This window comes from Misgurnus anguillicaudatus, chromosome 21 (genome assembly GCF_027580225.2).
Source record: "Misgurnus anguillicaudatus chromosome 21, ASM2758022v2, whole genome shotgun sequence".
Classification (NCBI taxonomy): domain Eukaryota; kingdom Metazoa; phylum Chordata; class Actinopteri; order Cypriniformes; family Cobitidae; genus Misgurnus; species Misgurnus anguillicaudatus.
Genome location: NC_073357.2, coordinates 5,812,713 through 5,828,466, shown reverse-complemented (window position 1 = coordinate 5,828,466; position 15,754 = coordinate 5,812,713). Strand labels below are relative to the sequence as shown.

The 15,754-nt window shown below is 35.3% G+C and overlaps 1 protein-coding gene across 1 annotated transcript in view; it reads right to left on the bottom strand.

Moving 5' to 3' along the window:
- Nucleotides 1-15,754, bottom strand: part of LOC129423486 (cell migration-inducing and hyaluronan-binding protein) — a 193,582-nt gene that overhangs the window by 88,786 nt on the left and 89,042 nt on the right. The window contains exons 7-10 of the mRNA XM_055179820.2: nucleotides 13,524-13,594; nucleotides 13,335-13,430; nucleotides 5,537-5,658; nucleotides 3,973-4,120 (exon numbers count right to left, since the gene is read on the bottom strand). Of these exons, the coding sequence (XP_055035795.2) occupies nucleotides 3,973-4,120; nucleotides 5,537-5,658; nucleotides 13,335-13,430; nucleotides 13,524-13,594 (437 nt within the window). The remainder of the gene's footprint in view (nucleotides 1-3,972; nucleotides 4,121-5,536; nucleotides 5,659-13,334; nucleotides 13,431-13,523; nucleotides 13,595-15,754) is intronic.

Here is a 15,754-nt window from a genome sequence, read left to right as displayed (position 1 = left end):
AGAGAGACACATCACGTTTGCACCTGGTATTTAAATCTGTCTCTTTTGTCCACTTTCGACCGCTTCTGTCCTGAATACTGTGAGGGGGCAGTCTGTCGAGATGGTGGGCGAGTCCCTCTCCTGTCATTTAACCTTGAGCGGGAGTTTATTTGGATGCGAACTAATATTATGTCAGAGTCCACTGCTTGTTTAGTAAGTAAACATGCTGCACAGTGTTTTCTACATGTGTATGTTAGAGCTTTCTCTGAATTTTCAGCGCAATTGTTGAAATAGGATCGCGCAACTTTCACACGCTTGCAAAATGAAACTGCGGATATCAGCCACTTTAGATTTATCAATGAAAGGCTAAAAATAGCGCTTTTCAACGTGTGTTCACGCCAGAAGTCAGAAAAGACGTAAAAAATTGTGCTCAGTATCTCAGATTAGATAAACGGGCGGAAAGAGGGTGGTCCGTGTGGCTGTTCGAACACATTCAACACATGTGCGTTTACAATACAAAAGCAATCCGATCGAAAGGGGTTTCGACTACCTCTGAATGTGGTTGAAAGTGGTCGAAAGTGGACGTCTTCAAAACGCTTTGAACACCGTTTACACCTGGCATTAACGTCGTCCACTTGTGACCCGATTGACGAAAATGCATGTTAATGCCAAGTGTAAACAGACTCAAAAAGGGACAAACCCAGTTGGGAGTTGGGTTAAATTAACCCAGAAACTGCTTATATATGACCCAATGGTGGAAAACATCCCAGCTCTTTGGATTAGGAACAACCCAGCATTTTATAAAGTGCAGACTGAATAATTAGCTTGGTAAGATAGCTAACCAGATAACTAATGCAAATTACTGTATGTCTTGTTTGGCATTTTACTGAAAAATACCGTAAATCAAGATAGTGGACCGATTAAACCAATAAACGAGACCTACTGATTAAATCAAATCAAACAACACGTTCCTGAAAAATCCAATTTTCTGGCATTTTTATTGGCTTTAAACTTTAGTGACAGTAAGAGCACAAAATGCACCACTTCTGGTATTTGTAGCTTCAATTTTTAAAAGCGGGTTAAATTGACCAGTTTTGTTTCACCCTTGCACTTCACACAGATTATGTTAAGAGAATAAAATGTAGACTAGAAAAATGATCAAGTAGAGTGGGAAGTGTATTTTAAAGCTTTCCGATTAATTTTTTGTCTAAATATAGACTGCAAAGTGCACATTTCATTTGACAAGCCTAATGGCTCAAGTTGTCTCAGAAATTGTCCTTGCAAGCTGACACAAGCTCTTGAAGTGGAAGTCATCTCAAATCACTTAGAAAGGACGTTCGACGCTCCCATTTTTTTACAAAACTTTCATTACTTCTGTGGGAAATTGAAAAGGGCTGACAAGACTTTTAGTTAAACTCTGAAAGCGACGGGGTGAAGACAAACTTAAATGCCAATGCACAACCCTTTTGATATCTATAATCTGAAGAAAGTGAACGAGTGAAACAAGTTATTTAGGAGAAATCTGGGCGGGATTTGATTGGTCGGTCAAACAAAATCCTGTTGTATCTGAGAGGCTGTTTACACCTGGTATTAACAGGACACTTCACTTTTTTTGAAAATATGCTCATTTTCCAGCTCCCCTGGAGTTAAACATTTGATTCTTGCAGTTTTGGAGTCCATTCAGCTGACCTACGGGTCTGGCGTTGCCACTTTTGGCGTGGCTTGGCATAATCCATTGGATCTGATTAGACCATTGGCATTGCGCTGGAAGGTGGCCAAGGAGTTTCGATGTTTTTCTTATTTGAAGCTTGACTCTTCTGTAGTTAAATTGTGTACAAAGACTGACAGAAAATTAAAAGTTGCTATTTTCTGGGCAGATATGGCTAGGAGGAACTATACTCTCATTCTGGCGTAATAATCAAGACTTTGCTGCTGTAACATGACTGCAGCATGCGTAGTGATATTACGCACTGCCCGAAAATAGTCCCCTTGGTTACTTTCAATAGCAGGGGACTATTTTTGGTCATTGTGAAATATCATTACATCAGCAAAGTTATTGATTATTACGCCAGAATGCGAGTATAGTTGCCAGCCATATCTGCCTAGAAAATCACTTAGTACACAATGTAACTACAGAAGAGTCAAGTTTTAAATAGGAAAAATATCAAAACTCTTTGGTTATTTTTTAGCATAATGCTAATGGTCTAATCAGATTCAATGGATTGTGCTAAGCTATGCTAAAAGTGGTACCGCCAGTATACACAAATACTTAACATACTACATTACAATTCACTGACTACATTAAAGGTGCAGTGTGTAATTTTTAGAAGGATCTCTTGACAGAAATGCAAAATAATATACAAAACTTTATTATCATGGGGGTATAAAGACCTTTCACATGTCACCATGTTGTGCCGCCATGTTTCTACAGAAGTTCTTAACGGACAAACTTTTTTTACTAAGTTGTCTCTGAAGATGACATGTTTGTCCATTGGCGGCTACCGTAGCTTTTCTATGTGTTTCAAAAGCAAGGGGTGAGCAGTGGACTGAGCCTTTGGTTGCCATATGCAACCTCACCACTAGATGCCACTAAAATTTACACACTGCACCTTTAAAATGAAGATTACCCCATTTTAATTAAGTTTTATATCATTTCTATTATTAGACTTTTTAATGCATTTTTGTTGGATGCCTAATTTCATTCAAATAATAATTTATTTAAATTTTTTTGAAGGACCCCGAGTAATACCACCACGGACTCCCAATGGGTCCCGGACCCCCTGTTGAAGACCCATGATTTAGAGGGAAGGTGTTGAAAAATTAACAGGGATGTGAAAAAAATGTCAGCCAAAAAAGTTTTTTTTACAAAAATTATTAATTTATTTTATGTATGAGTGCCATATATAATCAATTTTAATAAAAGATAATTAATTAAATAAAAATAATTAACTTTTTTAAATAATAAAATAAATAAATAAAATATTTTTTTAAGATAATAAAAAATACAGAAAATGTGTGCACTGTAAATATGGTCAATTTTGATTTAAAACTTACAGAATTAAATACTTTGACGATGGTGTGGCTTTTAATCCGTCTGGTATTAGAATTTATAAACTGGGATCTTTGGGCTGTAATGTTATGAACTTCTTGCATAAACTGAAAATTCCTTAAATGTTTGTTGTCACATAGAGTTAATGAAATGCGACCGCGTCCCACGAGCACACAGGAGTTTTTTAATCTTAAATGAGCAGTAAATCCAGGAAAGAAAACGCTTTGATTAATCACCGTAAAAAACAAAAGCAGCACGACACGCTGCTCTTTACCATACAAATTGAATTTGAAAGAACTTAAGTCATCATTCACAACCAGTGACATTTAGCATCACTGTTGTCATACCTGATATGAGAAATCATAAATGAGATTTGAAAACTATAGTGAAGGATGAGATGGTGTGTTCTTCAAAAAAAAAAGTCATGAACTGTACTTTTTGTCCTTACTAGCATTAGCTTTTAACTTTATGGCAAAGATAAGAAATAGCATTCTGCACATTTTAAATCTATAGGTTTAAAACTATAAGGGTGATTAAATGATAATAGATATTTTTAAATGTAACCATTATTTATCAAGAAATTGGGTTGCAAGATATATTGAGAATTGTAAATGTGCATACCGCAATATGCATATACTGTAGCAATGTTATGCAATATCTTAATCACTTTGACTATATTTTTTATTACATTTATAAACTATATTAAAGTTTATATTAAAGAATGCAAATAACATAATGCATACTTGTCCTATGTTGATTGTATATTTTTCAGCGTTTTAAATATCTTTTATTATAATTTAAATACATTTTACAAACAAGCATTACCGTATTGTATACTGCATTAAGTTACTGCATATTGTCCCCCCCCCCAATAGTGTGCATCGCTATCATGGAAAATGATTTTCAGATTCCTCCATAAGCCGATCAGGTTGATTCAAACATACCGAGCTTGCCGCACAGGAACCGCACACGGTAGTTGTGGCAAATCCCGTCCACCTGGTCTTTGTTGAGACATACGAAGCCGTAGTTTCTGTCAAACTTGGAGAAGATTTCTCCAGTTATGTTGGCAGGGGTACCATCAACAGTTTCAGCCTGGGGGCAAAAATGGGTGTTTTTTTAAATACATTTATAAAAGAGTGAACATGTTCAGTTGCAATGTGTCGATATGATGTTCAAAACTTATTAAGGGGTACCTTTATTAGGCCAATACTGCAATCAAATACATTTTTATGCCATGTACTTATTAGTAATATACCAAACCCCTAAGGTGACATGGAGAAAAAAAAATCTAAAGTTTAGTTTCGAGCTCACGTGAAACATTCATGTGCTCACGCGAAACCTTCATGTGCAGAATTTTTAAAAAAAGTTTTGTTTCGCTTGCGCACGTAAAACTTTCGCTTTCAAGTGTGCACGAGATATTTTCACGTGCGCACACGAAAGTTTCACTTGCGCACGCAAAAGTTTCACGTGCACATGCGATAGTTTCACATGCGAACATGCAACTAAACGTGATAGTTTCACGTGTGCACACGAAAATAAACTTTATTTAATTTTTGCTCCATGTCCCCTTGGGTGCTCCGTAGTAATACACTGTTTCAACTGTACTTTAAAAATTTTAGTTGCCTAAAAAAATTATTCAATTTAGATGATGCCCATAATCATGTCAGTGATTGGGTTTCCAGCATGCAAACTATAAAGCATTGTACTATAAAAAACACTGTGTAATTGCTACTTGGAGTAAAGCCTGGAGTATAGTCAGTTTTTTACGTTTAGATGTTCAACGCAAGTACATTTTGACAACATGCAGTGCCTACATACTACATTCTCCTGTACGTGCATGCATGACCTACACCTACAAAGTACGCACAGTTACAAAATTCTAGCGCTGCGCGTATAGTTTACAATTCTGCCGTTAATTATTCAGAACATATTTTATATAGTTTAAGTGTTACAAGGAAAAAATACCATTAAGCTAGAAGTATAGTCATGTTTTTACGCATACGCGAGGGTCTGCGTACAGTGCGCTTTGCACAAATTTCAACATCAGAATAGCATGCGCTAAAAAAACGTGACTATACGGATTTGACGCCAAAGTATTTGATGAATGCATGGGATGTGTCAAATGCATTCGGTTACAATCATTATATCATTTTTTGACGATGGTGCCATTTAGCAGCTTTTGCATCTGAACTCTTCATATACAATAATACAATGTTGTGGTAGCTCAGTAGTGTTCCTGGCTTAGCTGGTAGAGCACTGTGTTATTGATGCAAAGATTAATAGAAATCCCCGGGAACACATATACTAATAAAAAATGTATAGCACGAATACACTATAAGTCACTTTGAATAAAAGCATCTACCTGAATGCATAAATGCAAAGAACCTAACTGTAAATGTATGGATTCCTGTTTTGCTTCATTCCTGCATATGTGACTTTAATATTGTGTTATTTGTCTGTGTCGTTGGTACTGAGAGTGTGTGCAAGTAAGTATGCAAAAATATTCACCTCAATATCCAAGGGATTACTGCAGAGACGCTCCGGAAAAGCTTTGTGAAGTTCGGACAGTTTTTCCCAGTCACCTGACCCCCTCTCATCATCACGGTCGAACCACTCGGTCCATTCCGCCTCTGAAACACACAAACGCGCACCGATTAAAGCACGAGGGAATGCTGCCATCTCTCCTGTATTGCCCAGCAGACAGGCTCCGTGTAGATATTAGTCTCATTTACATCTTTAATCTCCCTGTTTTGCAATTCTGCCTGTCAAAACCTATTTATGCAGAGATAATTGCACTTCACCCCCCTCTTCGCCGCGGTGTGCTAAACCTATAGGGAATTCGGTCTACTTTTGTTGCACTGCATCGAATCAAAGACAATACAACAACACCCATGCGAACTACGCAGACTTTCTCCTTAACTCGTTGTTTACGATCAAGGCCGAATCCTCAAAGCTTGGGAGATACTTGAAAATGAAAAAATAAAAATAAACAGAGCCCTTCGGTGCGACAGCGGAGTGTGTATAAACAGGTGGGAAATGAAGCTGTAATATGCGTCATATCGGAGTGCAGGGATGTCAGATTTTAAAGGTTTAACCTGTTAGCCCTCATTCCATTTTCCGAACCCCCCCACAAAAACTGTCATAGTTAAACTAAAATAGATACAGTTTATAAAGTCTTTGCACTAAAAGCATAAGTTTGGTCTCATTTGAAAGCAGACACTTGGAAGTTTATTAAGAGGTGAACATTAGTTACTTTCATAATGAAAAAAGTTGTTATAGAGAGCTTAAATTATTCTTTTTTATAAACTCCACCAAACATGTATGAAATATTGTTATGAAAATCTCAATGAAATTGGCCTTGGAGCAATCTAGAAATGCTCTGCAGTTAAAGCCACAGGTCTGACCATGTTCTGTTTTAAATCTGAAGATGATACCTCTAAAACTCTGTATTTTATGAAATGTTTTTTTTAGACCCATGTCATGTAAATTTATTTAGAGAAAACAGCAAAAATGCTAAGCTAATGTTTGTTTATTTATATCTCACAACATCCTTTCAGTTTATTGTCCTATTGCTCCGTGTTTTAAACAGACTCATTAAATAAGCATCCGGATGAGTCATTAACAACTTTTAATCCGGGATATGGCTGTCTAAATGTTTATTTTATTATTATAAACAATATAATAATTGCTCATAATTTCTATTTAGTGTTTTATTTCCTCCTTTTGTCTCAATTCACTTTCTTTTTATTAAAGTCCTTTCTTACAAAAAGAAACTTACCTTAAAGAAGCTTTACCAGTCAAAATTATTCCTAGAAACACATATCTCATATCTCCAGACAGCAGATGTTTATAGAACAGCTAGTACGTTAGCTTAGCATACCATCAAAACACTACAAATAAAAGCATTTATAATAAAACTCACATTATAACATCAAAAGTCGAGTGCTTAAACAATCATGCGTGATCTGATGTGGCTTTGGATCATAAAATAAGACCGAAAATAAACAATTTTATGTTATTTATGCTGTTAGCTTAGCATAGCATTATAATATACAGTACTGTTATGAAAATAACAGACATAGCGTTAAAAATACAGACAAACCATATATAATCTTAATCGTGTTTATTGTCTCCATGGTTTTAAAACATCAAAACATCTTTATTTGCATGTTATTATAAAAACAGCGATCGCTCGTTGCAGGTCACTGTTCAAGTTCACGTCTGACTGACAGCTGCTGCTGAGCTCTGACGTCTTATTCTTTTTATAAAAGTTTCATATTGACACTTTCAGACTTTAGCGCCCTCCGGCTTCACGTATGAATGAAACAAACTGAGTGCGAATGACTGCAGACTCAAACTTGCTCATATCGCCATATTTTGAAATAAAAATGGGTGAAATATTACCCCCACTGCAGGAATTTGAAGTAAACATATAAAATTTAAGTAATATTTCTCCAAATATGCATACTTTGAATTAAAAGCCCCGATAGATGTTGTTTTATCGAGTGCTTTCATGACGATCACGGAGGAGTATTTTTATCAATGAGTGCGGCTGAGGGTTATATTTCAAATTAAAGGTATGTACCGTTTTTCATTTTCATAACGCCTGACAAAAATGAAGAAATTACTGTTACTAGGATTCTCAGATTAAAATAAAGGTCAGAAACTAAATCTTAAATCAAAAAACTTTTTAATGATGTATAGTTGTTTAATGTAAGTACATTTAAACTAACAGTAATTTAAATTATGTAAATAAATAGCTCTTCAGTACATCCACGTCCTCGCGCAGGTTATCAAGTTAATTATACACGCCCGAAACGTCTTACCAAAGACGTAATGAATAGATGACAATAAGAGGAAGGTGTAAAGAAGCAAGTTTGGAAATAATACCCTGAGGACTCTGTTAAGACGGAAATCACGCTTCTCACTGTAAAAAAATGACTTTCATACTTTTTATCTTGTTTTCAGTAAAAAAATATTTAAAAAAGTTTCTTGATGAGCAAAATGACCTAGAAAAATAAGTCTAGTTTTTAGACAAAAAATATACAATTTAAGCGAATTTGTTAAATTATTATTATTATTACAAGCTAAATTATTATTATTTTTTATTATTAATAATAAATAGGGCCGGGACTTTAACGCGTTAATTAAGATTAATTAATTACACAAAAAATAACGCGTTAAACATTTTTAACACATTTTAATCACACCTATTTTTGCACCGCGGAACATTTCTCATTGGATGAGTTCCTGCGGACTGATTATACTGGAGCACCACCTAGCGTTCATGACTTCAGACAACAAAAAACCACAGTGAACATGAACGAAGAAGCTGATGAGATCCCTTCGGTTGGCCCCGTGGATGGGACATTTTTTTAATAAAAAACGAACGGATGGAAGCGTCGATAAGAGGTTGGTTGTGTGTAAGCTATGCAACAAGGAATTCACATATCACCGCAGCACATCGAGCCTCAAGTATCATCTCAATGCAAAACATATAGCAGCTAGCGTGGATTTTAGCCCGACTCCGAGTACAACGACTTGGTTGAACAAAAATAAACAATATTTTGTTGCTTAAGCTTATGTATTCACTCATTATTCATGGTATACTAAAAATCCATGTGAAAAAATAATTTCTCAATGTTCTCAGGTCAAATATTTATATGTGATTAAAATGTGATTAATTTCGATTAATTATTTACAAAGCCTCTAATTAATTAGATTAATTTTTTTTATTGAGTCCCGGCCCTAATAATAAATAATAAAATCTGCCAATGGTAAGCAATTTTTTCTTGAATTTAGTGTTTAAGAAAAATGTTCAAGATTTTTTTGCTTACCCCATTGGCAGATTTGTTTGCTTGTTTTATGCACAAAATCACTTACATTTTATATTTTTGGTCTAAAAACTAGACTTATTTTCTTGGGTCATTTTGCTCATCAAGAAAAAGCATCTTAATTTTAGAATGTTTTGATATTTTTACTGAAAACAAGACAAAAATACTAAGAATTTTTTTGCTTGAAAATCATTTTTAACAGTGTACTAATTTGTTTATGATTATTACGAGGACAACCAGAAGTAGGAGTGCCTCTTACCTCGATCACTTTAAATCTAAACTTAAGACTTTTCTCTTTAACAAAGCATTCACATAATTTGTCTAGTAAATGTACTTATCTCGCAACAGTTAGCATGTACGGAACAAAGCATTCACATAACTCGTCTGTGTAATATACTAATGCCGCAATAGCTAGCCTGTCTGGAACCGAGCAGATATTAAACCACAACACTGTGTGACACTTGCATTACATGCGAACGGCCCCTACACTAATAGGATTTTATTTCTCTCTCCCTGTCTCGCCCTCTTCTATAGGCTACATTATTAATACGCTCGCTTGTAAAGTTTATTTAAAGCCGCTGTATTTTGCTACTTATGTTGTCTGTCGATTTTCTGTGTTTTCCTCTGCTTCTATTAATGTAAAGCTGCTTTGAAACAATTACCAAGTGTGAAAAGCGCTATATAAATAAAATAAATAAAAAAAATCGACCTCATCGAATGATATGGGCGACAATTTTTTTTTTTTTTTTGATAAAATCATCATCTAAACACATAAAAATGGGTTATTAGTTCAGCCCCGTAAAAAATCATGCTATTTAAAAACTTGATTCCATAACAAATTTCTGTATCTTTTAGCATCTGCGGCTGGCAATAATACAGCAAGACTTTAATTACACCGCTAAATGAGTTTATTCTTAGCCCATAATAAGATTTTGCACGAAATTATAACTTCAGTCATGAATAAACAGATGGTGCCTCCTGAATGGGCATGTTATTTTACATCATGAGATGAGGTGCTGTTTGAGGATATACAGGTGTAAGTAATTAAGCTGTTAGGTACACGAGGCCGGACAGATAGACACTATGCAGATATTAGCTAACTTCGCTGGGGATTCCAGGATGTAGAGAAAGATTCTCAAAGACATCAGCGAAGAAATGAAAGGTGAAGATGAAATATAGCACTTTTCTATTTTAAATCCTAAATTAAGACTTGTCCTGATCCCACAGTTGTTATACAGCTAAGATATTGTGTGAAACATGATCAACTGCATTCTCATAATATGGGGTGAATTACATTACATCATCCTTTTGTGTCTTTATTAAGAGAACAAATTAAGACCTAATAGTAGGGGTCTTCTATGTTTTTCGGGGTAAAACAGAGATATTTATGTGAGCAGTAAGCTAAGAGAGGCTGTTTTATCGTATAAGGCACAATGCAAAGTGGAGTAAAGCACAACTATTGACCAATCAGAATCAAGGACTGGAACTAACTGTTCACAAACCATATTGTCAAACAGCCATACTATGTTAACACTGCAAAAAATGATTTTCAAGAAAAAAAATTCTTAGTATTTTTGTCTTGTTTTCAGTAAAAATATCTAAAAATTCTTAAATTAAGATACTTTTTCTTGATAACCAAAACGACCCAAGAAAATAAGTCTAGTATTTAGACCAAAAATATGAAATTTAAGTGATTTTGTGCATAAAACAAGCAAAAAAAAAAAAAAAAACTGCATCTGCTAATGGTGTAAGCAATTTTTTCTTGAATTTAGTGGTTAAGAAAAACGTTCAAGATTTTTTTGCTTACCGAATTGGCAGATTTTTAGATATTTTTACTGGAAACAAGACAAAAATACTAAGAATTTTTTCTTGAAAATCATTTTCTGCAGTGCATTTTTATTTTACTGTGCGATGGACAATTACAAATTTACCTGAACCTGATCATGGTGAATGGCACAAAGAGGTTGTGCAGAAGAGACGTACAGTAATAAATGATGTTATAAAAGCAGGTAATTTTATTAAGTGGAGTGCTTTTTTCTTTTTGCTTCGCTGTGTTGCTGCGGTTGAAAAACACAGTTTCTTTATAATTCTGAGGTCCTTTGCCTTTTAGGTGGTCGTGGATCATTAACGTCACGAGTTTGAGTTACGCAGGTTTATTTTCTGCTGGAGAACATCATGCAATAAGACTGCAGCATCTTTGGGGCAACTTGTTTGACAAGCGCTATTAGTCTGGATTTCAATCCGACTATAAATCTTGCACCATCAGTACCACGGCGTGCGTTTCATTGATTTTAAATGCGAGTGATAGTTCACAGTTTTTAATGTGTAAGTGCCTAGATGATTTACCTGTTTTTTCTGCCACTACTGCTGCTTCCTGAGTGGGCGCGGGTCGAGTTTTCAGATATTTAGTTTTTGTCCGCACGCTAAAATTGCACTGCATAGGCTTTCAAAAAGCATACGCACCGGCACGCAACTTAACTCTTTCCCACCATCATGATTTTCACAAACGTTTAATGTCTCCCAGAAAATGCTCTTCTTTAAATATATATAAACATATAATATAACCAATGAAAGAACAGACCCTCTGCTTTCAAACAAAAAAAAGTTTAATCCTACCTTCATCAGTTCTCTATTTATTATCAGCTATAAAATATGGGTAGGTTTCTTCAAAAACACCAAATTTTGAGCAAAAAGCTGAGATAATCCCATTTTTGTAAAGGACTTTTGATAGAGATCACATTCAGAGCGATCCTCAAAACTGACACACACATACAGCTGTTTGCCCTAGGGCGATACTTCCGGATTTTATAAGTCACACCTTGTGGATAATAGCGGTATTGCGGATTGACAAGATAACTTGTCAATGGCGGGGAAAGAGTTAAAGGTAACGTTGGTTGTAACGTTTTGTACATTAAATCTTTCCCCATCATTAATGAGTTATCATCATTAATCAGAGAAAACAATTTTCATGAAAAAACATGTTTCTGATAAGTTTTTATGGTAATCTGTAATACCATGATTATCCACTCGATGGAAATGTATAAAATTTATAAAAAAACTGAAGCAATTTTATTCATTTTAAACTCTGTGTATGTTTTGATGATCGTTCAGAATCTGATCTTTAACAAAATTCCTTCACAAAAATGCAATAAAAAAAATTTTTTTGAAAAAAAAAAAAACATATTTAAGAGTTTATAAACAGAGAAAAAAATGAAGATAGGATTAAACCATAGACTGTAAAAAAAGATGGACATAGTGTCCATGACGTCACCCATAGGTTTCTGAAGATCGTTGTTGAAGCTTAAAGTAGGCGGTGCCTGCCATCGGCATCTTGGCCACGCATGATCGCGAATCACTCGCGGATATCCGAAAATGGGTAAAGAGGCGGGACATGGATGAAGCTGCGGTGACTGGTTGCTGAAACCACGCCCGCCTAGCTCAACTCTAGTGATGGCAGTGGCTGTTCAACCATCACTCAAGTGGCCACGCCTTTAATTATGCAAAACTTTAAGGCTTAATATCATTTAAAGTTACAAAAAAATTCACCCCCCTCACAGTTGTCATGAAGGGCAAAATTAGCTATACAGATCAAAAACCCTTTTTGTACCAGGCTGTAAACATATTATTTTCTACTGTAAAGTTGGCCATTTTAACATGGAGGTCTATGGGAATTGACTCCCTTATGAAGCCTGTCTCTAGTGGCCCGTCGATGGATTGCAGTTTAAATCACTTCTGTATTGGCTTCATCAAAGAGATCGGAAGGTTGCCCCTCAGGTGAAACAGTTTTTTTGTTTGAAAGCAGAGGGTCTGTTTTTTCATTTGACATATTAAATGTTTATAAATTCTTAAAAGAAAATGCCTGCAAGGCATTGTGTGAAAATCACAAAAATGCTGGCGGGCAACTTTTCAAAAAAAGGCTGTCGTGGAATGAGTTAAACATTAGTTGGCGGCCCCCGGTTGAAGATCCATGCTAATAGAAACCTTTATATTTAAGCCAGCTAAATTTTTCACCTAACCAGCCATGATGTGAAAAGACAAAATGTTGCTGGTTTCTGTGTGGTCACAGTGTCACAAAGACATTGGGTCCAAAATCCCTCATGTATATATAAAGCACAACAGAAGGTCTACAAAAATACAAAAGCAGCAAATCACCTACAATGACTTCCAAGGTTGAAGACAATGACATGATTCATTAAACCCTTTAAAGTTTATTACAATGTATGCAATGTGTTTTCCCTCGAGTCATAGATGAGTCCTGGTAAAGTTGTCATTTTGGACTAAAGATAACCTTGGATGCCTACTCCAGATTGCATTTCTCTCCATTCAAGGGATATTAGAAAATAAAACCCAGCCAATTTAATACAATCACTATAATCCGGTAGCATTATGCTTGGTTTGTTAAACCTTCTTTTTAACACACCATATGGACTAAATTTAAACGTTTAACACCTGCTGTATGTGTGTGTTTGTACCTTGCACCCACTGACTGGTGGTGGTGATGGTGAAATGTTCCCCATAACCCATCTGAAACACTCGATAGCTCTTCGCTTCAGACGAAGCCTTGGTTCCTAAACACACAAACACACATACATTCATGATATTTCACTTCTACAGTGTTTGTTTTCCACTGCTGAGGGAATAAGTGAACAGATGAGACTCACCCTGATATATGGCGTGATCCTCGACCGATGATGACGTGTCCCCCTTTACTGCAATAAAACTCCAGGGGTGGCTGCAAACACCCAAACACACATTCAATTTGATCAGTTTATGCATTTAACAAATATAATGCAATTACACTATTACAGTGAAATTATTCGCTATTCCAGATGACCTGACTCATGACCATACCGTCAATAATTTCCTGATCCAATTTTTGAGGGAACAACAAGCCCCAATGTGATGATATGCGTAAAGTGAAAAACGGGGAATAAGCGTGAGAAAAAAGGAGGAACAAGATGTCTCGCTGAGACAAACGGTCTACTTTCACTGCTGTAAATGATGTTGACTGAAGCTGTGATTGGCGGCTTGAGGTTCTCTAGGAGGTCTGGATAATTACAATGGCCGAGTTTTCCATCAGCCCTTGCTTCCTTCTGAAAGAAACTGACTGACTGACATCGTCATCAGGACAATTTTCTTCAAAACGGACTGACAGGGTGCTTCTATTCCTATCCATCTGCCGCATATGACAGCCATGACGTAAATATTTAGAGGAATAAAATACTTTTCAGTACCCACTGCAAGCTAAAGTGTCCCATTGTGATTTTCTGCTCAAATTAGGTATTTTGGAGAGGTTGTTCATTGTTTGTAATGTGACCCATATTGGACACTAATGTGAACTAGGGCTGCAACTAGCGATTATTTTCATAATCGATTAATCGGGCGATTATTTTCCGATTAATCGGATAAAAACAAATATTTACTAAATTACAGTTTTTTTTACATTTTAATAAGGCACTAAATTAGGGTATTCACGTGTATAAATGTACTTTGAAAAGTTTTTATCAATTTTATTGATTAGTTGTTGCAGCCCTAAAACACCTGCATCTAAACAGGTGACCCACACACGGTGCTGTACATACAATAATTAATTTACATTTATACATTTGGCAATCGCTTTTTTCCAAATTTCGGTAAAACGTGTTTTCTATATCAAAAAAGTGACAAGATGAAAACCACTATTTTCTGTTACAAACTTTCACATAGCATCTTCAGGTTATAATAAAATTAAAAATTAAAAAATGGATTATTTATTCCGCAAAATAAAATAAACTTTTTTTTCAAAATGCTATAAATCTATTGAATCAATGTATAAATGTGCATTCATCTTTGCCATGTTATATTTATTTAGTTGACTAGTGGTATACACTGATTAAAAAAAAATTAATGGCATTAATCAAAACACTTACTTTGTCATATTAAGAACACTGTCATTGCTGCTGTCATCGTTGGGACGTTGTCGCTGAACTTTTTTTTGACAGAAATCAGATATAAAATGTTTTGGTTCTGCTCGATTTACATTGACTTTAAGTAAAATAATGGAAAGTTTTTCATAAGATCCCCTGTGGTCAATGTGTTTCTTGATGCTGTGAATACCCTAATTTAGTGCCTTATTAAAATGTAAAAAAAATGTAATTGAGTAAATATTTATGTTTTTATCCGATTAATCGGAAAATAATCGACTGATTAATCGGAAAATAATCGATCGATTAACCGATTATGAAAATAATCATTAGTTGCAGCCCTAGTTCACATTAGTGTCCAATATTTCCGTAATTTTTCCGTTGCTCGAGTGGCTTATGTTTTTTTCCTCCCACAGAAAACCACCACAGGTTTATCAATACCATCAAAATTTAAACACTATTTTGTTGTTGTTTGTTTGTTGATCACAAAGTACAAAGTAGATGAGAAAACTAGGATTCTGTGTGTATTCAAAGTGCCGTCATTATTGTTTACAATGCGTAGAATGGTGCGCTGTGATTGGTTAAGCGGATTTATGGCATTCTGCAGAGAAGGAGGACTGGAGTTTGTCATGGATTGGAAGAAAGGGAGAAAAGATGATATAAAATTTTGCATAAAATGAAGAAGTCACTTTTTAATACTGACCGAATTCACTACTGATTATTTTTATTTAAATAGCGTTTATGGCGTTTTGGAACCAAAATCTTTATATCTATAAGCTACTGCAGAAGTATGCAGGGTTTTACACAAATAAAGTCACCTCAGTAACACACTAAAAAGCATGCTGAATTAAAGTGCATACTTACATACACAGGTACAACAAGTATTGTGTTAATTGACATAAAAATAACATGAAAAATGTCATATTCAGTGTGGTTTTGGTTGTTTGCACTGTCATCCAAAAATTGTGTGAGGATCGGTGTCACGTGAG